Here is a 26,522-nt window from a genome sequence, read left to right as displayed (position 1 = left end):
CATTGGACAAGCATATGGACGTACGTGGAATAGTGTAGGTTAGATGGGCTTGAGATCGGCATGACAGGTCGGCGCAAGATCGAGGGCTGAAGGGCCTGTACTGTGCTGTAATGTTCTATGTTCTTTGTTCTGTAACATCCTTGCCATAGCAAGTTGAACAAAACTGTACGCAAAGCTTCAAGCGTGGCCTCACCAACGTCCTGTACAACTGCAACATAACTTCCCAACTTCTGTACTCACTGCCCTGACCGATGAAGACCAATGTCCCAAAAGCCTTCTTGACTGCCTTGTCTACCTGTGATTCCATTTTCAGAGAACTGTGCACCTGAACTCCAAGCACAGAGTTGTTGGGCCAAATAGCCTGTTTCCATGCTGTAGGGATTCTGTGGATTCTGTCTGATATTGGATTGCTTGCTAGGAAAAGGGTGGCTGTGGAAATGACCCAGGAATGTGATTAGGCTTACTGGGAGGTAAAGCAAGCCCTAAAAAGGTTGAAAGTATTGACTCATTTTGACCCGAAGTTGGCACTGCAGTTGGCATGTGATGCCTTACCTTGCAGAGTCGGTGCTGTTCTGCCACACATCTTGCTGAATGGAAAAGAAAGAGCCATTGTGTTTGCACTGAGGTTGCAAACAAAGATTGAGGGGAAGTTTGCCCAAATGGAAAAGAAAGGATTGGGCATCATGTTTGCTGTTAAGGAGTTCACCCATTTCCTTTACGGCAAGCGCATCATGCTGCTGGACAGACCACAGAATGCTAACCTCCATTTTTAGCCCATATATGGTAATTCCTTCAATGGCGCTGCATGCCTGCAGAGATGGATATTGGCTGACAGTCTACTTATGAAATCAGATACTGACAGTTGGAGAAGCAAGCCAGTGCAGGTGCTATGTCAAGGTTAACACTGCTGCAAAATGAGGATATTCCTGACTGGAATCTGAAAATCATGTACTTTTCCCAGGAAGACAAGATACCAATGTCAGCAAGTCATGCTATCCAGAATGACTCAGTCATTTGCCTACTGGTGGACTTAGCCCTGAGAGGAAGGACTTGTCATAGAAGCTGCCCAAAAATATGCCCCCACCCATCTAGGAGGTGGGAGTGGTCTGTATCACATCTGTGTTTAATGTGAGAAAAGAGTTAAGTTGTTAAGAAGAGAGGTGCTGGAATAAGTGCTGTAAGGACACCCAGATGTGGTGCAAATGAAAGAAATAGCTAGGAGCTACTTTGGAGAATACGGGATCATGCAAATCCTGCTGTCACTCATCACCCTTGCGAATGACCTCAATCACCATGGCAGTAGACTTTTGTGGGACCAGTAGATTTTTATTATTATTAGTGTTATTATTAATATTATTAGTGTTTGTGGATGCCCACTCCAAGTAGCCCAAGGTGGTGGCCATAAAGTCAGTATCAGCAGAAGCAACAATATGCAACACAAGCAATTGGATGAAATATTTGCCACGTTCAGGAATCCTGAACAGTAATAACTGCCCACAGTCTGTGATGCATGCATTTGAGAGGTACCTGGAAACTCACTGAGTTACACATTTGAGATCAGCTCCTTATCACCCTGTGATAAATGGTCATGCAAAAAGATTTGTTTGAACCTTGAAGCAGGTGTTTGCTAGAATGACAACTGAATTTCCTCAGCATCTATAGGAACACCGCACACATGACGACCCAGTGCTTGTTGCGGACCTTTAATGTTCTGCAGCCAGCTGAGAACCATGTTTACCTTCCTGTGGCCAAAAGAGACCAGAGAAGTAGTGGAGTCAAATCGAGAAGGGCAGATGGTCAGAAGGGTGGGAACCTCAAGGTCGAAAGTTTCAAGGAGGAGAGACTGTGTTGGCCCGGAATTATATGCCTTGGGGAAAAATCGATGCCAGCAGAGCTGGTGGCTCAAACAGGACCATTGTCATATATGGTACAGACAGCAATGAACTAGTCTGGAAGAGATGCGCAGACCACCTGCTTGCTGCACCTCACCAATGAGGGGTCGTCCTTCAGAATACTGAGCCAGCCCAGATAAGACCAGTAATTGTTGATGGAGTCGTGTCTGCGAGTCAGGGTTGGCCATCCCTAGTGTAGGGAGACAACAGCGATGTCACAACAGCCAATCAGAGAGGATCGTATCTGAGGAATAAAGGAGCTCTGAAACCCCGGAGGCTATACAAGAAAAGGTTCTGAGACATGCAGACAGATTTCTAGGAATTGCCATCTCCCGAGATGTCAATGTAGACTACGGAATGGTTTTCTTTTCTTTACGGTTTTCATTTCTTTTTTTGTAAATATACCTGATGAAATATATAGCTACAGTGCGTGTATAATAGATATAATTGTCAGATGTGTACATAGATATATTGTTGCGAGAAAATTGAAATAAAGAGGGAGGAGTGTCATGTATCCAGTTAGATTAATGCTGCCTCTTTAAAGGAGCAGATCAAGTGAACCAGAGCCAGGAGCAATGGTGGTTTTGGGGGTTGGTGAGGGGAAGGGGGTAGTTTGAAACTGACTGTGGAGCTGAGAAAACGCACGATAATGTATTCCTGTTCAAGTTTATCCTCCGTCTACCTGTACTATTTCTGGTTTTAGAGACCCACAAATGATAATAATGATAAAGAGGAACCGCTGACTACTATATGCAGATTTCCAGAAGGTATTTAATAACATCAAAGACTATTGCAGAAAATAAAAGCTGCTGGTGTACAGGGTTGCATTTGCGTGGGATAGAGGATTGACTGGCGAATAGGAGATACGGTAAGCATGAAGAGATCTTTTCAAGCTGGCAAGGTATAAGAAGTGGTCTGTCACAGGGATGAGTGGTGGGATGTCAACCACAGTTTGCACAAATTAGTTGAATGAAATGGGTGCTTGTGGAATTTGTTGCTGATATAAAGATGGGTAAGAAAGCAAGTTGTGAAGAGAGCACAAGGAAGTTTTACAAAGCTATGTTGATGGTTACCTGAGTGGGCAAAGATGCAGCAACTGGAGTAGCTTAATTAACTCACTTAACCTGTCGATGTTTTTTTGTAAACTCTCCTCGTAATTGTTGGCTTTCTCCTTGAATTGGTATTTGTGTGAAATGCCTTTAATGTAAGATGAAAGTTGTAGTACTTGAAGATCTGCACTATTAAATGACTATTTGATATCAAGTCATTGAGAGTTTGGTCTATTACTGGGGGTTTTATTAGGTCACTGGAAATATTCAGAGAAACGTCCAGGTTTCCATGTACTTCATGTGAAAACAGGATTTCAGGAGAGAGTTTACAACACTTGGCATGTTGTCTTTACACTAACCTATAGAACAGAAACAAAAACAGAAATTGCTGGAGAAACTCAGCAGCTCTGGCAGCATCCACACAGAGGAAAACCGACTTTGAGCTTGGTGTTCCTTCATCAGAACTAAAAGCAGTTGGGAAAGAGTAGTACTTGTGTTGATGGTTGGATGGAGCGAGTGAATAGACTGCATGGAGACAGGGCCTAGACAGAGAGAATAAAAGGATAGGCAAACAGAGATTGCTGCGAAACTGAGAAAGAGACAAATAAGTAATATGCTGACAAGAAGTTAAATAGTTGAAAATGGCTTGGCAGTGCTGAGAGCAACCCATGCAAGACAGGTCCTAAGGTGTGTGTGTAGGGGAGACGAAGAACATAGAGGAGGGTTTCACATTCTGGAATTGTTAAACTCAGTGTTGAGTCTTGAAGGCTGTAAGATACCTAGGTGGAAGATGTGTGTTATTCCTCCATCTTGATTGAGCCCCACGGAGCAATACAGCAGTACGAGATAAATGTTTGCATAGGAACATGGTGGTGTGTTGAAGTGGCAGGCAATTGTGAGCCTAGACCTGTTCTTTTATGGGCAGAGATGTAAGATATGCAAAGTGGTCACCCAGCCTGTATTCCATCTCCCCAGTGTACAGGAGACCACCTTTTGAACAGCAAATACAGCAAGCAAGATTTTTTAATTCACTTGTGGAATGTGGGTATCGCTGGAATTTATTGCTCATCCCTAGTTGTCCTTGAAGGTGGTGGTGCGCTGCCTTCTTGAATGAAAGGTAAATTGGTGCCTCACCTGGAAGGTGTACCTGAGGTCTTGGATAGTCAGGCAGTTGGAAGCTGCTCTGGGAGTGTTGGGAAGTATTGGGAATGGAGGAGGACTAGATCAGGATGTCTCGGAGGGAATGGTCCCGGCAGAATGCTGACGAGGGAATGGTGGGGAATATATGTTTGGCAGTGGTGTTCTGCTGGACACAGCGGGAATAGCAACTGATGATCTTTTGTAAATGGAGGATGGTGAATGGAAAGTGAGAACCAGTAGGATTTCTCTCTCAGTTTTGTGCTGCTTCTCACATAATTATAGTCACTGGATGTGAGTTTGCTCGCTGAGCTGGAAGGTTAGTTTTCAGACGTTTCGTCACCATTCTAGGTAACATCATCAGTGAGCCTCCGGTGAAGTGTTGTTGTTATGTCCCACTTTCTATTTATCTGGTTAGGTTTCCTTGGGTTGGTGATGTCATTTCTTGCATTGGTGATGTCATTTCCTGTTCTTTTTCTCAGGGGATGGTAGATTGGCTCCAAGTCAATGTGTTTGTTGATGGAGTTCCGGTTGGAATGCCATGCTTCTAGGAATTCTCATGCATGTCTCTGTTTGGCTTGTCCTAGGATGGATGTGTTGTCCCAATCAAAGTGGTGTCCTTCCTCATCTGTGTGTAAGGATAGGAGTGATCGTGGGTCATGTCGTTTTGTGGCTAGTTGGCATCAGGGTAGCCCACAAACCTACCAACACACTAAAACAGCAGCTAATGAACTTACAAGACCCTATACAGACAACAAACAAAACAAACGTCATCTACAAAATACCTTGCAAGAACTGTGACAAACACTACATTGGACAAACAGGCAGAAAGCTAGCCACCAGGATACATGAACATCAACTAGCCACAAAACGACATGACCCACTGTCACTCATATCCTTACACACAGATGAGGAAGGACACCACTTTGATTGGGACAACACATCCATCCTTGGACAAGCCAAACAGAGACATGCACGAGAATTCCTAGAAGCATGGCACTCCAACCGGAACTCCATCAACAAACACATTGATTTGGAGCCAATCTACCATCCCCTGAGAAGAAGAACAGGAAATGACATCACCAACACAGGAAATGACATCAACCCAAGGAAACCTAACCAGATAAATAGAAGGCGGGACATAACACCAGCGCTTCGTCGGAGGCTCACTGATGATGTTACCTAGAATGGTGACGAAACGTCTGGGAACAAACTGGCAAGCTCAGTGAACCAGCTTACATCTGGAACAAAATAAAGACCCACTCTCTTGTGGACCAAGAGGAGGAGAGCGCTGTGTTGGAGGTGGAAGGAAGACGTCGGGTTGGCTGTGCACCCTTGCAACCAGTGGATCTTAATGCTGGCTTCGGCCTAACGCTGGTTCAGGGGAGCAGCCAACCTGCAACGATGGCTGCGGCAAGTGCTCGTGCCCCAGGTCAGGGGGTCCGGAACACCATCCGTGTTTCCGTGAAGAAGGTGGATGAAGGTGCACCTGTGGACCGCACCTTCTTCGTGAAGAGGGTCCTGTTGGACTGTTGTGGGTTCGCTGCTGCGGACATTTACTGCCTGCAGGATTTCCCCGGAGGAGATTTTTACGATGTGACCTTCAGGAGTACCAAGCTTTGTGAGCGCTTCCTGGAGGTTTTCAAGGAGAAAGGAGGTGAGGGCCCCCTCTCCGTATTGACCGCTGTCCCGCTGTTCGTGATGCCAGCACAGAGGAACAGTATGGTAACTGTACACATGTACAACCCGCATGTGCCAGCAGATGATGTCCTGACTTTCCTTGGAAGGTACGTGAAGGTGGAAGGGGACCTAACTGACATCATGGACCCCTTTGGCATCTGGACCAGTAAGAGGCAAGTTGAGGTGACGCTGAGTATGGGTGCGGACGGGAACATCGTACACCCACCGTCCAGCTTCGCGATCGGCGGGAGCAAGGGCTACCTGACCTACACAGGGCAACCTAAAGTCAGCCATGCCTGTGGTAGGTCAGGTCACGTGGCGGTGACTGCAAAGCCACCATCTGCAGGAACTGCAGGGAGGAGGGACACCTTGCAAAGAATTGCCCACAAGAAAAAAGCTGCAACGTTTGTGGGGAAGCGGGCCACCTCTATAGGGCATGCCCGCGGCGGGGGACCACCTACGCCCAGGTCGCCGGCAGGGGCAATGCGGGGCCAGACCCCCTGGAGGAGAGGAAGGCACCAGGGCCCTGCAAGGACCCCACTAATGTGCAGGAGGGCCAGCCCGTGCAGGAGGGCCCAGCCCCGCAGGATGGGCCTGAGGCCAGCCAAGCGCCCCTGCAGGCTCCGCTCCCCCCCCCCCCCGACAACCCGGAGTCGATGGAGGCAGCGGCAGACGACCCAAGGGATTGGACGACAGTCCGGAAAGCGAGGAGGAAGGTGCGTTGGCGGGCCCAGGAACCTCAACCATCAGGCGGGAAGAGGCAGCTACAGGGGGGCGATAAGAGCTCCTCTGACGAGGGAGATTCGGAGAGGGCCCGCCCGAAGCAGAAGCTAAAGATCTTAAGGGAGAAGGAAAGCAGCACCACGCTTCCAGGTGACGGAAGGCGTCCTGAGGCTCCCTCTGACACCCAGTCACGTGCCGCTGGGGCACTGGAGGGCCCCCCGGAACTTCCAGGCGGGAAGGAGGAAACAGCGCGTCCCCAGCCTGATCCAGAGCCGGACTCTCCTGCCTCCGTACCCCCGACGGGGGGATGCCACCCGGAAGGCAGCACGGACAGTTTCCTGAGCCCGGAGAGCGTCCAGCAGTTAGCCCGAGCAATGGGCATGAAGGGACAGATAGAGGGGCTGGACCTTGGACTTGGGGAGGGTACTGCGGTCACTGCCCACAATGGGGGTACGAGTTGCGAGCATTAATGTGCGCAGTGTCAAGTCCACCGCAAGATGTGTGTCCACGTTGGCCTACCTGACCACCGTCAAGATCGACCTCCTGTTTCTACAGGAGTGCGGGATATCGCACCTCAGCAGGTACGGGAAATGGTCCGGCGCCTGGACCTGTGGGCCTTCGATCTGGTCTGGGGGTAACGACTGTCGCTCCTCGGGCCTGGCTATTCTGCTGCGGGGGTGCGACTTCACCATCTCTCAAGTTCAGGAGGTGGTGGGGGGGCGCCGCCTAGTGGCTGATGTCACCTACAGGAACGCTCCCCTGAGGCTGATCAACGTGTACGCCCCAGCGGTACGGAGTGAGCGGTTGGCCGTCCTGCAGCGGCTTCCACCCCTGCTGGCTACATCCAGGCCGGTCATCCTATGCAGAGTCTTCAACTGCATCATCGATGCAGATGGAAGATCGGGTGGGGGGAGTCAACTGGACGTCACGTCCAGATTCCTGATGGGCACGGTGAAGGACGCCAAGCTGCTCGACGTCTTGAGCACCCCTGCAGACGGAGCGCAACGGAGGTACACCTGGTCGCGGCTGGACAGGTCTATTTGCTCAAGGATAGACTTCCTGTTTGTGTCACGGGTGTTCTCGGTCAGGTCCAACGCCGTCGAGCCGATGTTCTTCTCTGACTACTGCCTCCTGCTAGCTGACTGTCACTTACAGGACAACCAGCCGGCCGGCAAGGGGACGTGGAAGCTCAACACAACTCTGTTGACCCAGAGAACCCGAGGAGCTTAAGAGGGAGTACGCTGGTTGGAGAACCGTGAAACCCCTCTTTGAGTCTCTGGGCAACTGGTGGGAGACAGTGAAGGAGAACATCAAGAGGTTCCTTGTCCTCAAGGGTGTTCGGAAGGCGAGAGAGAGGCGGGGAAAGCTGTCGCGACTCCAGAAAAGGGTGCAGAACTGCTCCTTCTGCAGTTGATGGGGGTCGATGTCACGGAGGACCTCCGCGAGGTGAGGGGCCAGCAAGCCTCGCTCTTCGCCGCGGAGGCCTCCAGGATAATCTTCCGGCTCAGAGTCCGCTCCGTGGAGCAGGACGAGACGTGCTCGCATTTCTTCTTTCAGAAGGTGCACAAAGAGAGCCCTGTGCTTAGCCAGCTGAAGGAGGACGACGGCTCAGTGACGTCGTCTCGGCCCGACATTTTGAGGATCAGCAGATCCTTCTATGCCGGACTGTACGACACGAAGCCCACGGACAGCACGGCCTCCGAGTCGTTCCTCTCGTCTATCACGGAGGTCTTAGACGACGGCACGAGGGAGTGGCTGGACCGGCCGATATCCCTGGACGAGCTGACCAGAGCCCTCAAGTCCTTGGAGAGGAATAAGACTCCCGGGAGCGATGCCTTACCGGTCGAGCTGTATTCCGCTCTGTGGGACCTGGTCGGCCAGGACCTGCTTGAGGTGTACGATAGTGCGCTTCGGGCAGGGGAAATGTGCAAGTCCATGAGGAAGGGCATCATCACCCTCATTTACAAGAGGAAGGGGGAGAGGGAAGAAATTAAGAATTGGCGTCCCATTTCACTATTGAACGTGGACTACAAAATCCTGGCCAAGATCATAGCCAACCGAGTCAGGTCTGTCCTGGAGTCGGTGATTTACCCTGACCAAACCTGTGCTGTGCCGGGCAGGAAGATCGCTGAGAGCCTCATGATCATCAGGGATACAATCGCCTACGTGCAGGACAGGGGGGTGGACACCTGCCTCGTCAGCCTGGACCAGGAGAAGGCCTTCGACAGGGTCTCTCATGCTTACATGAGGGACGTCCCCTCCAAATTGGGGTTCGGGGAGGGCATCCGCAATTGGATCCAGCTGCTCTACACCAACATCGTTAGTGCAGTCTCGATATAACGGGTGGGAATCGGACAGTTTTCCCGTCAGATCTGGAGTCAGGCAGGGCTGCCCGCTCTCTCCTGCCTTGTTCGTGTGCTGTGTGGAGCCCTTCGCTGCATCCATCAGGAAGGACGTGAGCCTGAAGGGCGTGACTATCCAAGGCAGTAGAGGCCTTCAGGTCAAGACCTCCCTGTACATGGACGACGTCGCTGTCTTCTGCACCGATCGTCGGTCGGTGAGTGGGCTGTTGGACATTTGCGGCCAGTTTGAACTGGCCTTGGGTGCCAAAGTCAATAGGGGTAAGAGCGAGGTCATGTTCTTCGGGAACTGGGACGACCGCTCCTTCATCCCCTTCACCGTCAGGACAGACTACCTGAAGGTGCTGGGTGTTTGGTTTGGTGGAGCTGGGGCGTGCACGAAGACTTGGGAGGAGCGTATCACCAAACTGAAGCAGAAGCTGGGCAGGTGGATGCCCCGGTCCCCCGCCATTGCGGGTAAGAACCTGGTTGTCAGGTGCGAGGGGCTTTCGGTACTGTTGTATGTGGCGCAGGCCTGGCCTATTCCCTGGACCTGGGCCACTACGGTCACCCGGGCCATCTTCCACTTCATTTGGGGGTCGAGGATGGACCGGGTCAGTAGGGACACCATGTACAAAGACCTGGAAAATGGGGGAAAGGGCATACCGAACGTCACTCTCGCCCTGACGGCTACCTTCGTGTGCGGCTGCATCAAGCTGTGCATAGATCCTCAGTACGCAAACACCAAGTGTCACTACTTACTGAGGTTCTACCTGTCCCCGGTGTTTCAAAGGATGGGCCTGGCCTCGTTGCTGCAGAACGCTCCGAGTAGTTGGACTGTCCCGTACCACCTGTCCTTTGTGGAGAAATTTTTGAAACGAAACACCTTTGACCACAAGGCCGTCAGGCAGTGGTCAGCACGTAGTATCCTTGAGACACTTCGGGAAAAGGAGAGGGTGGATCCTGTCATGTGGTTCCCCACGCAGACTGCCAAAGTCATTTGGCAGAATGCCTCGTCGCCAGAACTTTCAAACAAGCACAAGGACATTGCTTGGCTGGCGGTGAGAGGCGCTCTACCAGTGAGATTCTTTACGCATGCCCGGAATCTCTACGCCACCGCACGCTGCCATCGAGGTGGCTGCGGGGCGGACGAGAATGTCGATCACCTCCTTCTGGACTGTGCCTATGCGTAGGAGGTCTGGAGGGGGATGCAGGGGTATTTGTTGAGGTTCGTCCCGAGCAGCTCCGTGACGCGGGACTCCGTGCTCTACGGGCTGTTTCCCGGGCCGCACACCGAGACCAACATCAACTGCACCTGGAGGACCATCAATGCGGTGAAAGACGCTCTTTGGTCTGCCCGCAACTTGCTGGTCTGCCAGCTGAAAGAACTGACCCCGACCGAATGTTGCAGACTGGCGCACTCCAAGGTCCAGGACTATGTGCTGAGGGATGCGCTAAAGCTTGGGCAGCCGCCACCAAGGCGCGGTGGGGAAAGACCACGGTATGAAACCCCTCGTCCAGAATAGAGAAAAGGGCCCTATCTGGTAACTGGGCCCAGCTGGCGCCTTCCCCAACTGGTCAGGGGGCTAACTGGAACTGTGCGGGGTGACGACTGCCGGGGTATTTTCTTTGCTTTGTTATTTTTTCTTCTTTGTTTTTTTCCTTTAGTTGGTGTACATACCCCCTACATAACCCGGAGCGGCTTGCATGACTGGGTAGGTGTATAAATATGTTTTATTTTTTTGTACATCTTATGAATAAAGTATATTTTTTCAAATAAAAAAAAGTGACGAAATGTCTGAAAACTAACCTTCCAGCTCAGCGAGCAAACTCACATCCAGAACCTCAACCTGAGCTACAAATCTTCTCAAAACTCACTAGTATAGTCACTGTTATAATATGAGAAACATGGCTATAAATTTCTACTGCCTAGCTCCCTCAAACCACAAGATGATAACATCAGGAAGTCTGTTAAGGAGAGATTTTGAGGTGTTCAGAATCAGCATCATGCATTAATTCATTCTTGTGACATGAGGGTCAATAATCAGAGGACATTGGTAAATGGCAATTGGCAAAGAATTGGAGGAAACTAGTGTGTTTTTTAAAAATTTTTTTAATTTAGTGAGTTATGCTCTGGAATGCACTTCCTGAAAAGGTGGTGGGAGCAGATCTAATCTTAAAAACTTTCAAAAAGATGAACATTTGGAAAGGACAAATTAGCAGAGCTATGTGGAAAGACCTAAAGTAGCTATTTCAAAGAACACAGGATGATTGCCAACTGTATTGTGTAATTGTATTTAAATATAAGTTCTTGTATTTGTTGGCAATGCAAGTAAAATGGCGCACACAATCTGGTCAAACAGGTGAAGATTTTCTTTTCACAAAGAAGTAGCTATCCAAATGATTGGATTCTGGAGAAGTACCAGAGGATTGGAAAACTGCCAATGTTCAAGCTGCTAGAGGGATACAAACGGTTTACAGAGAGTTATATAGGTTAAGTAAGTGGCCAAAATGTCGATAAATGGAGTATTATATGAGAAAATATGAGGTGGAAAGGAGAACTATTATTAAATGGAGAAAAGCTGCAACACAAAAGGATTTAAAGGTACTTGTGCACAAAACACAGCTAGCACACAGGTACAGCGGGTAATCAGGAAGACTCTTGGAAGCTTGGCCCTTATTTCAAGGGGTTTGGACTGTAATATTAGGGAAGACTCTTGCTGCAGTTGTACAAGGTGCTGGTGAGAGCAGCTTTGGTTCCTTTTATCGATTGGAGGCTGTTGGGACTCTACCCATTGGTGTCTAGAAGAATGAAAGGTGATCTCATTGAAACATAAATTCCTTAAGAATCCTGTATAAGGTAAATGCTGAGAGGATATTTCCTCTCATGGGAGAGTCTAGGACTGGAGGGTGTAATCTCAGATTAAAGAGGGGCCATTAAAGACTGAGATGAGGAAGAATTTCTTCTCTAAGGATTGAGTGCTTTTGGAACTCAGTGGCACAGAGAGCTGAAGGGTAGTGTGCTTGTATATATTTAAGGCTGAGATAGTTTGATGGATTCTTGACTAATAGGGGAACTGAGGGTTATGGGGAAAGGGCAGGAAGATGGATGTAAGGAATGTCAATTCCACTGCAATCCTATTGAATGGTGGGACAAGCTTGAGGGGTCAAACGACCTACTCCTTTTCCAATTTTTTTATTGTCTTAAATATGTCAGAACCTGCATGGAGAAAAATGTATATTTTGTGAACAAAAACAAAAGTTGCTGTAAAAGCTCAAAAGGTACAATCTTTGAAAAGAAATCAGAGTTAATGTTTCGGGCCCTGTGACCCTTTCTCAGAACTAATGATAGCTAGGAAAATTTCAGTTTATACGCTAAAGATAGCTTGGGGGCAGGGAGTATGGAGTAAATGATAGGGTAGGGATAGAGCTCAAAGAGAGAGAAGAACAGTTGGACAGACAAGAGTGGATAATGATCTGACTGGGAGGGTACATAGTGTTAATGGGGACTGTTAGTGACTTATAACAGATAGTCTGTAATGGCAGACTATGTGATAACAAGGCAGGGGCGGCACGGTGGCTCAGTGGTTAGCACTGCAGCCTCACAGCACCAGGGACCCGGGTTCAATTCCCACCTCGGGTGACGGTCTGTGTGGAGTTTGCGCATTCTCCTCGTGTCTGCGTGGGTTTCCTCCGGGTGCTCCGGTTTCCTCCCACTGTCCAAAGATGTGCAGTTTAGGTGGATTGGCCATGCTAAATTGCCCATAGTGTTCAGGGGTGTGTGGGTTATAGGGGGATGGGTCTGGGCGGAATGCTGCAATGGGCGGAGTGGACTTGTTGGGCCGAAGAGCCTGTTTCCACACTGTAGGGAATCTAATCTAAGGCCTGGTGTGTGGGGCAGGAGGCTTCGACATGGGAGAGTTTCGGCCCTAAAATTATTGAACTCAATATTGAGTCCGGAAGGCTGCAGGGTCCCCAGGTGGAAAATGAGGTATTTTTCTTCCAGCTTGTGCTGAGTTTTGCTGGAACACTACAGCAAGCCTGTATATTTTGTGATGCCAGTAAAATCACGATGGAGTATTTTCATTTTGAGCCCAGTTTGACGTTAAAAAATGACCTTTAATGTGCTATCTTTACAGGTATACAAGCTTTTGTGTCCTCTAGTGCACAATATGCTGAGAGAGTGCAGTTACCACTGTGGATAAATTATTCGATTGTTGGGAGATAAACTAGCTGGGAGTCTATGGTTGGTATGTCTTTTTAAAAAAATCATGTTTTAAGAATAGATAAAATAATTTAATGTTCATAGTACTATGATGTGGTGTAGTTGCTGATATCCTTCTGTGACGTTGTTGGTGCCCCAGCATGGTTGCAAATGGATGCCTAACACATGCTCATTATTATTATTCCTTTAGGAATTTTGGTTGTGCCTAATGAGTTGTGGTCTCTTTCTGCTGGTTCTCATCATGTTTTGCTACTTATTTGTTTGTCCCATTGTTCTACTGAATCCATCACCAAATTCAGTATTAACCTCAGACAAACCTCTGGATTATGGTTGAATTTTCATGTAATTTTGGCAATTTGAGGACTTGACTATAGAGTCATACAGCACGGAAACAGACCCTTTGGCCCAACCAGTCCATGCTGAACATAACCCTAAACTAAACCACCCCCACCTGCCTGCACCTGGTTCATGTCCATCCAAACCTTTCCTATTCATGTATTTACCTAAGTGTCTTTTGAATGTGGTAACTGCACCCACTCTGATGCTGTGCTCTTCCTTTCTTACAGTTGTTTCTTGTCCTCCCCTACTGCCTTTGAAGCTGGACATGAATTGCTTCAAATGTATCTACAAGTCAATTTCATTCCACTAGGCATTTGGATTGAGGTCTCCTGTTAAATTGTGCTTTATTCTCATTGCAAGTAAGAGGCATCTCACTTTCATGTTGCCTGAATTTCCCTTCATGTTGCATTTTAGCTGCCACTCAGGATCTGAACCTTTTTATGTCCCTTTCTTGCTTTTTGTTTTTTCTATGCCTTGAGCACTATACTTCTTTCTGTTGTGTTCCTAGTTGTGTGGTCACGTCTCCTCTCTAATTTCTTCCCTCTTCAGTACTGTGTTTTCCTAAATATCATATTTTCCAGCACTTAGTCCTTTTTGTTTGACCAATTTTCTAATCAATCTGTTTAGAGATTTGTTACACACTTCTGAAACAGGTGGAACTTGAACTCAGGTCCCTTGGTTCAATGGTAGGGACATTAGCACTGTGCCACAAGAGGGCCCCAGCTCTTGGTCCATATGCCTGGAATTTTGAGAACTTATGGTGTGTTTTCAGATAGCTGTTAAATGAGTTAAGGGTTTCTACCTCTCTCAGGCTGTGAGTTTCAGATCCTTACCATCTACGTGGGAACATTGCTGGTTGCAAGTCCCCCAACAGGCCACTCACCATCCTGACTTGGAAGAATATTGCTGTTCCTTCACTGTCACTGGGTCAAAATCCTGGAATTCCTCCCTTACAGCATGTGGACTGCAGCAGTTGAAGAAGACAGCTCACCAGCACCTTTGCTAAAGCAACTAAGGATGGGCACTAAATGATGGCCAGTCAGCACCCACATCCTATGAATGAATTAAGAAAAATACCCTCTGGGAGAAAAAGATTTGATTCTCTACCAGTCACGTTCTACAGCCTCTTTAGAATCCTGTTTAGTTTACGGGTGGCAAGGTGGCTCAGTGGTTAGCACTGCTGCCTCACAGCACTGGGGACCCGGATTCGATTCCACCCTCGGGTGGCTGTCTGTGTGGAGTTTGCATGTTCTCTCCATGTCTGCATGGGTTTCCTTCCACAGGCCAAAGATGTGCAGGTTAGGTGGATTAGCCATACTAAATTGCCCGTGGTGTCCAAGGTTGCCTCAGCTAGATGGATTAGCCATGGAAATGCAGGATTGTGGGGTAGGTCTGGATGGGATACTCTTTAGCAGGTCAGTGTGGATTCTGTGGGACAAATGCCCTGCTTCCACACTGTAGGGATTCTATGATTCTAAAACCCTCAGTGCTACGCTAGCGTTCAGTTTGCCACGATGCTCGTCCAGTACAGTTTAGGTGAAGCCGGACCCACTGGAACAACTCCCTTCTACCCAGTGCTGGTACCAGTGGCCCACAAACTAAAACCCATTACCCTCTCACCAAGTTTATAACCATGCATGTAACTTGACTTTTATTTACCCTATGATAATTTGCCATGATAGTTTATAATTCTTGAGATTGGAGGTTTTGATTTTCAAATTAGCTCTTAATTGTTCAAAATCTTTCAGCGGATTCTCCATTTCTAGTTGAATGAACTTTGTTCCTAGCAATGTAAACCACAACTGGACCCCACCCTTCCACTCCAAGTAACTCGCCAGCTCTGATGAAATGAGCTTATACTTGGTACCCATCAGGCATTGCAGACTTCAGAATTCACACTTTTGGATATAGAGAACAGTGTCTATCCTCTAGCTTATACTGTCTGCTGCCACTATCCATGGTCTTATTTCTGCACCCCTACCTAAATGGCTCCCTTTACTTTGTGTTGTCAGTTTGTTCATCTTTTCCTTTCCGCACAGCTTGCAAGAACTAAAACTGTTCAGCAGTTGTGTCGGCTGAGTCTCCTTGAATCCTACCCCTGCCTCATCTGCAGTCATTACCCTCTGTCCCTGATAACAGGCCAGGTTTGAATAGCGTCTTCTGAGCAGTATGACTAATTCCTGGAGTAAAATGTTCAGGTACTTCAACTCAATGTGGCATAACGTCTGCAATTCAGACTGCAGCTGCTCAGTTCTGATCCAACAATCCTTCAAGCTGTAAATACTCACTTTGCTGTCAATCGTCTTGGTGATAGCAGTTCCCACATACAGCAGTTACATTTTATCACTTGTCATACCATTATTTAATCTAACCTATGAATAATATCCCTCCTTTTTACACTTGAAGAATCTACTACTCTCCTCACAGTTTTATTGTAATTAATTTATCGTACAGCAATGTGAATCTCCTACTGAACAAACTATTGTTAAGAAAAGAGAACAAAATCTAGAGACCTAACATTAACCAAAGACTTTTATTCTTTCTTTGAGGACTAGACAAATTCACAAATCAGCTGCTTTTCCTGCATTCCCATAATACTGGTTTGTAACTTCACTGTAAGTAGGCATCACTGCTAGTAGGCCTCCCTATCCATAAATGTTTCTGCTTTCCACTCATCTCATTTAAAATATACTATTTCAAGCCTTAGAAGTAAAATAAACCTTAATCGCTTTCCAGATACTCACCAATTTACCAATTCCTTCGCCAGTAGCGGAGGAAGAATTAATTCTGGAAACTGGAACAATTCAGGCAAAAAAAAACCCCAAACACTCCCCAGAGGGTGCTAAGACATTGCTTGTTTGCATTCTGGGAGTGGACTTTCAGTCAGCATGGGTGTGAAGGGCATTATGGCACCTGGTGTTAATGAATGCTCAGCTCCAAACATGACATCACTGCAGTGTTTCCAGCCCTGCTTCCTATTCTGATCCCTAAAAAAGAAGAAGAAAAGCAAGTCCAGAGGAGAGGAGACAGAACATCATGAGAAGAAGGTTGGCAGCAAAAGTTCCAGGGGTAAAGGAGTGCGAGCCTAAACAGCTTCTGGAAACTGTTGTTGGTGAGTAGCAGGTAAGTTTTGAGAAATTGTTCTTGGAGCAGAGAGCACCCGCAGCTTTGATTTTGTATGAAGAGTAAGGATTTATTGAGTTAAAGGGGTAAGACATGGTGCGAAAGCTCCAAATCGTAGGCTGCTCCTCTTGCTCGATGTGAGATGCCAGGCATATTTCCAGTGCCCAGGACCTGCATGTGTGCAAGAAGTGTCTCCAGCTGCAGCTCCCAGATGCCCAAGTTTCAGAGTTGGAGCAGTGTCTGGGGACACAGTGGAGCATTTGCAAGGCAGAGAGTATCATGGATAGCACATATAGAGAAGTAATCTTATCGCAGACTCAGTCTCCAGAGGCTGGAAGGGACTGGGTGACCACCAGATAGTGCAGGAATCTCCTATGGCTATTCTCCTGCAAAACAGATACACCGTTTTGGGTATTGTTGGGGGAAATGGCCTTTCAGGGGATTCTAGCAGCAGCCAAATTCATAGCACCATGGTTGACTCTACAGCAGAGAGACGGAGAAATAGACTTAGAAATGCTGTAGTTATACGGGATTCAATCGTAAGGGGAATAGATAGGCATTTCTGTGGCCGCAGACGAGAGTCCAGGATGGTGTGTTGACTCCCTGGTGCTAGGATACTCAATGTCTCGGAGCGATTGTAGGATATTCTGAAGGGGAAAGGAGGGACGGGGTGGTGGTGAGCAGCTGGCAGTTGTGGTACATATTGGTACTGACAACATTGATTAAAAACAGAATAAGGTTTAAGCAAGTTTAAATGTAGGACCTCAAAGGTAGTTTTCTCAGGATTACGACCAGTTCCACAAGGTAGTCAGGGTAGAAACAGCAGGATATATAGAAGAAAACTCATGGCTGAAAAAGTGGTGTGAGGGGCCAGGTTTCAGATCTGTGGGGTAATGGGACCAGTTCTAGGGGAGGTGGGACCTGTACTCACTGGTCGGATTACACCTGGGGCAGGATGAAGACTGATGTTCTTTTAACGGGAGGGTGTGCAGAATTGGCACAATGGTTGGGGAGGATTTAGACCAGTGTGACAGGGGGATGGGAACCAGAGAGTAGGGCAGTAGATGCAGAAATTGAGGAAGACATAGAAACCAAGGCAATCACAACAAAGAACAAGAACAGGTGGGAAAACACTGTTGTAAAGAGCAGGGTAGGTGGTCTGAAATGCATGTGTTTCAATGCAACAAGTATAGAAGGCAAGGTAGATGAACTTGGAGCTTTGGTTAGTAGTTGGAACTATGACTGTTGCAATTACGGAGACTTGGCTGAAAGAGAGACAAAGCTGGAAGCTGAATGTTGCACGATTTAGATGTTTTAGGTGTGACAGAAGGGCATGTAAAAGGGGTGGGGGTATTGAATTACTGGTAAAGGAGTATCTTATAGCAGTACTGAGGGAGGACGCGTCAAAGGACTTGTGCAGTGAGGCAATATGTGTAGAACTCAGGATAGGGTAAGGTGAAATCACAATGCTGGAGGTATAATACAGGCAACAGCCAACTGGAGATAGAGGATAAAATATGTAGATACATTTTGGAAAGATGTAAAAATAGCAGGGTTTTTGTGGTGAATGATTTTAACTTCCCTTATATTGACTGGGACTCACTTCGTGTTAAGGGCCTGGAAGGGGCAAGATTTGTAAGGACCAATCCGGAGGGTTTCTTGACACAGTATGTAAACAGCCTGACCAGGGAAGTGGTTATACTGGACCTGATTTGAGAAATGAGCCAGGCCAGGGGAATGAAGTTTCAGTGGGAGAACATTTCGGGAGTAGTGACTATAATATTGTGAGTTTTAGGTTATTCAAGAGTAGGGATAACAGCAGTCCCTGGGCGAAGGTCCTAAAATGTGGGAATGTGAACTACGGCAATATTAGGCAGGAACTGGAAAATTTTGATTGAAGGTAGCTGTTTGAGGGCAAATTCACATCAGATATTTGGGACCACGTCAAACAACAGTTGATAAGAGGCCAGGAGTGGTATGTTCCTATGAGAATGAAGGATAGGCGAAGTTACGTGAATCTTGAATGACGAGGGATGTTATGACCTTGGTCAAAAAGGGAAAGGAAGTGTATGTAAGGCCTAGGAGGTTACGAACTGACCAAGTATAGAAAGAAAGTAGGAAAGAACTTAAACAAGGAATTAGAGGGCTAAAAGGGGTCATGAAAAGTCGATAGCAAGCAAAATTAAGGAGAACCCCAAAGCTTTTTAATACATATAATAAAAGCAAGAGGGTAGCCGGAGGAAGGACTGGCCCACTCAAGGGCAAAAGAGGGAATCAATGTATGGAGCTAGAAAAGGCAGGAGACATCCAAAACAAATACTTTTTGTTGGTATTCATCAAAGAGAAAGAATTGGTGAGGATGATCTCAGGGAAGGGAGTGTCAAACTTCTAAGCCTAGTTGCTATTAAAGAGGATGAGGTGTTGAGTGTCTTAAAAAGTATTAAGGTAAATAATTCCCTAGGTCTATCCTAGAACATTGTGGGAGGCAAGAGAGCAAATTGCTGGAACATTGACAGATGTCTTTCTACCTTCTTTAGCACAGGTAAGGTCCCAGAGGACTGGAGAATATCCAGTGTAGTCCCATTATTTAAAAAGGGTAGCAGGGATAATCCAGGAAATTACAGGCCTGTGAGCCTTATGTTGGTGGTAAGGAAATTACTGGAAAAGATTCTCGGGGGCAAGGTCTATAAGCAGTTAGAAGCAAATGGACTTATATTATTCAATGCCCCATTCACAAGTGTTTGATATAGATTCCTGGAATGGCATTCTGTGCTGTTTGCATTTGCTAGCTGCCTGCTGAAGAATTAACCTAGTTTCACACCTCCCCATTGAGTTTTATCTTTTGACACAATTCTCTTTTGAAAGCAACAATTTAATGTGTCTCCACACCAAAATCCGTGTATTCTAGGTCATTTTGTTTAGTTTTGTGTTTGCAAATTAACTTAAATCTTTATTCCCTGGTTATTTAACCCATCTGCCAACAAGAGCAGCTTCTTTTTATGTATATTGTTCAGGTCCTTTGTGATCTTGAATGCTTGTATCACATCTCTTGTTGTCGGTTGGTATCCACCACATAATTCTCAATATGTCCAGGTTTTATCGTGTGCACGTTTTGAAGTTGTGTACCCAAATCTAGGTATATAGCATCCAGAATTCTTGGTTTTATTTATTTGACTATTAATCTTGGGAAGCCACATTGAAGTTGAACATGACTTCTTCTGGAGTAGTGTATCCGGTCCTGGTCACCTAGTTATAGGAAGATATTATTAAACTGGAGAGTGTTCAGAAGAGATGTTGCCAGGTATGGAAGGTTTGAGTTCTAAAGAAAGGCTGCATGGTCTGGGATCTTCCTGACTGGAACCAAGGAGGGTGAGAGGTGACCTTGTGGAAGTGCATAAAGTCATGAGGAGTATAAATAGGTTAATGGAGGATGTCTTTTTCCTTGGATGGGGGATTTCAAGACTAGGGGACACATTTATAAGTTGAGAGGAGAGTGATTTAGAAGTGACATGGGGGCACATTTTTTACACAGAGTAGTTCGCATGTGGAATAAGTTTCCTGAGGAAGTGGTGGATGTGCCACACTTAAAACATTTAAAAAATATTTGGGTAGGTACATGAATAGAAAAGATTTGGAGGGATATGGGCCAGGAGCAGGCAGGTGGGACTAGTTTAGTTCTAGTTTTTATGTTCTGTTTGGACTGAAGGGTCTGTTTCCATGCTGTATGACTCAATATGCTGGATTTTCTTCTCTTATTGTGCCATTTTTAACGATCCTTGTATCTTTCAGTTCTTGCATCTGTTTTGACATTTCTCCTTTTACAGTCATTAATGTATAAAACCTTTAGAATCTATTTAGTCTGGCTCGTTTGCGCTCCATCTCTGTAAAATGAATATTTTTATAGTTACGATTTTAATAAAATACACAATAACTTGTATTTTAATGTGCTTCACACAGACGTTTTGCTGCATTAGATGTTCTGATCACTATGGGTGAGATAAAAGTCTCCCCCGATTATAACTGGTTCCGGAGTACTGTCCCACTAAAAAAGGCAAGTGCTGCATTTCTTTTACTTTAAAAGGTGACTGTTAAATCCCAAACAGATGAGCCTGCCTTATTGTGTAGCAATTTATTTAATTAATTTTTATATTGCGTACTTGTTTTCCATGTAACCTGATAAATTGGCACTAGGGCTCTGGGTTTGTCATGTACCATTGCCCAGGTTATACCCTATGCTCTAAATGTGCACCAATTGTTTCAAAAATATACTTTATTCGTGGAAATATCTTTATGCACAAAAGCAGTTACTGAAGCAGTTCGGTTCTGGACACTGGCGTATGAAGAAATAAGCAAACATTCAGCCAACAAAGATTAGGCATTTTTTACATAGACAAACAAAAGCAGAAATTGCTGGAAAAGCTCAGCAGCTCTGGCAGCATCTGTGGAGGGAAATCAGAGTTAACGATTTGCGTCGAGTGATCCTTCCTCAGAACTGATAGTAGCTAGAATAATGTCTGTTTGTATGCAGGAGGTAGGGTGGGGGGAGGGAGGTAAGACCACTTCTCTTAATATGCATTTCACACTTATACAAGACTATATTTAGATGTAGAGATAGTAGGAACTGCAGATGCTGGAGAATCTGAGATAATAAGGTGTGGAGCTGGATGAACACAGCAGGGCCAAACAGCATCAGAGGAGCAGGAAAGCTGATGTTTCGGGTCTCGGCTGATGCTATTTGGCCTGCTGTGTTCATCCAGCTCTACACCTTGTTATATTTAGATATATTTGAGGCACCAGTAATTGAAAGGGTCCCCATTTAACTTTGGCAGAAGGACCTTAGACAGTGGTCATTCCCCACTGGCCCAAGCTTTAGTGTGTCCCTCAGCAAATAGTCCTGGACATTGGAATGTGCCAGTCTGCAACACTTGGGCAAGGTCACCTCATTGCTCAGGAAGAGCAACAAGTTACGGGAGTTGATGGTACTTCAGGCACAGTCGATGCTTGTCTCAGTGTGTGCCCCAAGGATGGACCATACAGTACAGAGACCTGCATCAGAGAGATGCTAAGGATGAGCCGCAACAAAACCACAACATTTTTCTTCAGGCTTCCTTCGCAAAGGTACATTCCAGAAGAGGTGTGACAGCCTCCCTATACCCCTGCAGCCCCTTCGAGGGCAGCATGAGCTGGCGCAGAGAGTCTAGGTGTACAAAAAGGATCTCACAGGTAATGCCCTTGTCACCACCAGCCAAGCGATGTCTTGGCGCTTGTTGGAAACTTTTGGTGATGAGGCATTCTGCCAAATTACTCTGACAGTCTGTTCAGGGAACAATCTGACGGGATCCACCCTTTTCTCTCAAGATTTCGAGGATGCAATTTTTTCAGTGAAGACCAGGTTGTATGGAACGGTCTAACTGCAGCCTTGAAGTGCGTTAAGGTGGATAAATCCCCTCAGCCTGACCAAGTCCATCCTTGATGTTGGGAGAAGCTAGGGAAGAAATTGCAGAGGCCTTTGCAGAGATTTTTGCTTCATCTTTAGCCAATCTTTAGTGAAGTTCCGGAAGATTGGATGGTGGCTAATGTTGTTCCATTGTTTAAGAAGGGTAGCAAAGACAAGCCAGGGAACTACAGGCCAGTGAGCCTGACATCAGCGGTAGGCAAGTTACTGGAGAGGGTATTGAACAGGATCAACCAAAATTGGGATAGTCAGCATGGATTTGTGCATGGAAAGTCATGTCTAACAAATCTTTTGGCGTTTTTGAAGAGGTAACCAAGAGAGTGGATGGGAGTAGGACAGTGGCTGTTGTCCAAATGGACTTTAGTAAGGCCTTAGACAAGGCCTCACACAGCAGGCTAGTCGTGAAGGTTAGGTCGCATGGGCTCCAGGGAAAGCTAGCTGATTGAATTCAAATTGGCTCGATGGTAGCAAGGAGAGGATGATAGTTGAAGGTTGTGTCTCAGACTGGAGGCCTGTGATTAATGGTGTGCCACAGTGGTTGGTGCTGGGACCATTGTTATTTGTTATTTACATAAATGATCTGGATATGAATGTACAAGACGTGATTAATAAATTTGCGGATGATACAAAATTAGGAGATATCATTGATAGCGAGGGTGGTTATCAAAAATATGATCAGGTGGGGAAGTGGGCTGAGGATTGGCAAATGCAATTCAATACAGTTAAAGTGTGAGGCGTTGCACTTTGGAAAGTCAAACCAAGATAGGAATTGTACAGTAAATGGTAAGGTCCTGAAGAGTGTTGTGGATCAGAGGGACCTAAGGGTTCAAGTACATAGCTCACTGAAAGCGGCGTCGCAGGTGGACAGGGTGGTGAAGGAGGCATCTAGCATGCTGGCCTTCTTCAGTCGAGGCATTGAGTATAGGAATCAGAACGTTATATTACAGTTGTATAAGTCATTCGTGATGCCACATTTGGAATATTGTGTACAGTTTTGGTCACACAGTTAGAGGAAAGACATTGTTAAACTAGAAAGTGTGCAAAGACGATTTACGAGGATGTCACCAGGACTAGTAGGCCTGAGTGATAGGGAGAGGTTGGCCAGGGTAGGACATTATTCCCTGTTTGCTGAGCTTTTTGTTTATTTTTTATCTTCCGCAGTCTGCCTTGTCTTGATCCACATTATTTCACATCCTAACCTGTTTAAGATAAAATGCCTTTTATAAAAAAAAGTGAGTAACTGAAATCCAGGGTGGTTTGTTAGTTAGTTATCATCTGGGAAGAGAACAACAATTGGTGTTAATGTTTCAGATGTGGAGCCTTTTTTCTGGTCTTGTGAAGAATCAATTACTGGTAGTTTAAATGCTGTCTTCTCGCCACACGTTCTGTTTAGAAAGCCAGTGTTTCCAACATTTTATGCTTGTTTTCTTCTCTACGTACATTATTCAAGTTGTTGTTCTTTTTGTATTTGCTTTTCCAACTCTTCATTGTGTGATCCTCACCCCAAATCAGTGTAATCAGCAAAGTTAAACAGCTTTAAAACAGAATAAATTTTGGCACAAAGGAAGATAATTTAGCCCATTCTGTGATACTCAAAAAAAAACCGTAAAATTAAGTCTAAGTCTTCCAGCTCCTGCTGCACAGTGCTGTGGATTACAAACCTGAACTGCCTTACTTCCCCCCGCGGTGGTTGAGAATGCCCTTGACCGCGTCTCCCACATTTCCCGCAACACATCCCTCACACCCCGCCCCCGCCACAACCACCCCAGAGGATCCCCCTCGTTCTCACGTACCACCCCACCAACCTCCGGATACAATGCATCATCCTCCAACACTTCCGCCATCTACAATCCAACTCCACCACCCAAGCTATTTTTCCATCCCCACCCTTGTCTGCCTTCCAGAGAGACCACTCTCACTGCAACTCCCTTGTCTGCTTCACACTCCCCTCCAACCCCACCACACCCGGCACCTGCCCCTGCAACCGCAGCAAGTGCTACACTTGACCCCACACCACCTCCCTCACCCCCATCCCAGGCCCCAAGATGACCTTCCATAGCAAGCAGATGTTCACCTGCACATCTGCCAATGTGGTATATTGTATCCATTGTAGTCGGTGTGGCTTCTTCTACATTGGGGAAACCAAGGGGAGGCTTGGGGACCACTTTGCAGAACACCTCTGCTCAGTTCGCAACAAACAACTGCACCTCCCAGTCACGAACCATTTTAACTCCCCCTCCCATTCCTCAGACAACATGTCCATCATGGGCCTCCTGCAGTGCCACAATGATGCCACCCGAAGGTTGCAAGAACTGCAACTCATATTCTGCTTGGGAACCCTGCAGCCCAATGGTATCAATGTGGATTTCGCAAGCTTCAAAGTTTACCCTTCCCCCACTGCATCCCAAAACCAGCCCAGTTCTTCCCCTCCCCCCGCTGCATCACAAAACCAGCCCAGCCCGTCCCCTCCCCCCACTGCATCCCAAAACCAGCCCAGCCTGTCTCCGCTTCCTTAACCTGTTCTTCCTCTCACCCATCCCTTCCTCCCACCTCAAGCCGCACCTCCATTTCCTACTTACCATCTCATCCCGCCTCCTTGACCTGTCCGTCTTCCCTGGACTGACCTATCCCCTCCCTACCTCCTCACCTATACCCTCGTCTCTATCTGATAATCTTCTTTTCTCTCCATCTTGGGTCCGCCTCCCCCTCTCTCCCTATTTATTCCAGTTCCTTCTCCCCATCCCCCTCTCTGATGAAGGGTCTAGGCCCGAAAGGTCAGCTTTTGTGCTCCTGGGATGCTGCTTGGCCTGCTGTGTTCATCCAGCTCCACACTTTGCTATCCTGCCTTACTGAGTGTTTTTTTTTTAAGATATCATGATGTCCTGCCTCTATAACCCTTTCAGATAACAATCTCCAGACCCCACACCACCCTCTGAGTGGAGAAATTACTCAACTTCTCTCTAATCCTTCTTACCGGTCGCCTTGAATTTGAGCCTCCTGGTTATTGATCTGCTCCCTAAGGGAAATGGGTCCTCTCCATTTTATTCAGGTCCTTCATATTTTCTTCACCTAAAGTCAATTTTCTCATAACCATTTCTGCTCTAAGTTAATAAATCCAGCCCTTGTATTTTCCTCATAGCTGAAATTGTCCTTTTCTGAGAACAGTCATAAATCCTATAGCCCTTCCTGTGCAATCGCTTTCTTCCTGTAATGCAATGACCAGAATTCTCTGCAGTCCTGTAACTCTGCAGTTGAATTGGTGACTTCTATTATCTTGAAGGACATGGGTAGCAGATGCAAAGGAACAAGAATATCAACTTGTTCTCTGACACAAACACCATGCTTATGTGGAACTTTACTGCGATTCTTTTGTTGCCTTGAGATCAAAATCCTGGCACTCCTCACTAAGATAACAAGGGTTCATGCTTTGGGTTGAGACCCTTCTTCAGAAAATGCTCTACACTTTTTTTATCTCAGATGCTGCTTGGCCTGCTGTGTTCATCCAGCTCTACACCTTGTCATCTCAGATTCTCCTGCATTGGCAGTTCTTACTGCTCCTCACTAAGATGTTGGATGCACCTGCTCCTGGTGAGCAGCAGTCGTTTATCTGTGGTATTACTGCATTGAAATATTATTGAATAGGTACCTGAACAGAAAAGGTTTGGGATATGGGCCAAAACAGGCAAACAGGACTATTTAGGAGATCTGGCTGGCATGGACGGATTGAGCCCAAGGGTCTGTTTCTGTGCTGTATGACTCTATAACTCTGACTTTATTCAAAATTTCATGATAACTGTTATGTCAGATATGAGCAAGCACAAAACAAAATACTGAAAGGTCAAAGGAAAGAAAAATGATAAAGGACAGCTCAGCTACTAATATTCATAACAAACTGGATAAATTGATAGCACAGTACTAATAAATCTGTATGACAGCCATTACAGAATTTAGTTGAAAAGTTGTATTGGGTGGGAGTGACAAGGGGAGCAGGAATGCTGGGGGATGTGAGCAAGTACACCATGGAAAGTGTCAAAATGCAATGGTATACTAAGAGAAGTGAGTGTAAGTGTGACAACATACACTTGTCAGGGGGAGGAACACAAAGCAACTGCAAGTTAAGGAGAGTGTCAACACAAGTACAAATGCCAGGGAGAGTGACGGAATGCACACATGTGCCAGAGACTGTGGATGAGTTGAACTGAAGGGGTTGTTTCCATGCTGTATAACGATGACTCAGTGTTAAAAGTTAAATGAGAAATGTATTCACTCAAAGGGTTGTGAATCTTTGGAATTCCTTACTCCAGACGGTTGTGGATGTCCTACTGTTGAGTGTAGTTGGGATGAGGACAGATTTGTTAGCCTTTTGCAATCCAGGGATATGGGAGTGGTATGGCAAGGTAGACCTGAGGCACGCCTGTTAGACTTATCCACTTCCTATTTTTATCTCCTTCCTGGCATTTTGTTATCCATATTATGGGCTCAGCATGATCATTAGTCTTTTTAGTCTCCCTCTTTATAATATGATTGATTCTCTCCCATTTGACAGACTTCATCTTGGAG

At 46.4% G+C, this 26,522-nt stretch overlaps 1 protein-coding gene across 10 annotated transcripts in view; it reads left to right on the top strand.

Moving 5' to 3' along the window:
* Positions 1 to 26,522, top strand: part of spg21 (SPG21 abhydrolase domain containing, maspardin) — a 107,296-nt gene that overhangs the window by 18,389 nt on the left and 62,385 nt on the right. For 5 of the 10 annotated variants that reach the window (XM_059639225.1, XM_059639224.1, XM_059639227.1 and 2 more), the window contains exons 2-4: positions 10,489 to 10,535; positions 12,960 to 13,070; positions 20,465 to 20,558. In XM_059639225.1, the coding sequence (XP_059495208.1) occupies positions 20,496 to 20,558 (63 nt within the window). In that variant the 5' untranslated portion in view covers positions 10,489 to 10,535; positions 12,960 to 13,070; positions 20,465 to 20,495. Of the gene's footprint in view, positions 1 to 2,605; positions 2,761 to 10,488; positions 10,536 to 12,959; positions 13,071 to 13,611; positions 13,744 to 20,464; positions 20,559 to 26,522 lie in introns of those variants that run through there. The other 5 variants (XM_048563130.2, XM_059639226.1, XM_048563129.2 and 2 more) reach the window with 5 other exon arrangements.

The sequence above is a fragment of the Stegostoma tigrinum genome, chromosome 33 (assembly GCF_030684315.1).
Source record: "Stegostoma tigrinum isolate sSteTig4 chromosome 33, sSteTig4.hap1, whole genome shotgun sequence".
In the NCBI taxonomy this organism is placed as follows: Eukaryota; Metazoa; Chordata; class Chondrichthyes; order Orectolobiformes; family Stegostomatidae; genus Stegostoma; species Stegostoma tigrinum.
Note: the sequence above shows the minus strand (reverse complement) of the source record. Positions and strands in the feature narration are given on the sequence as shown.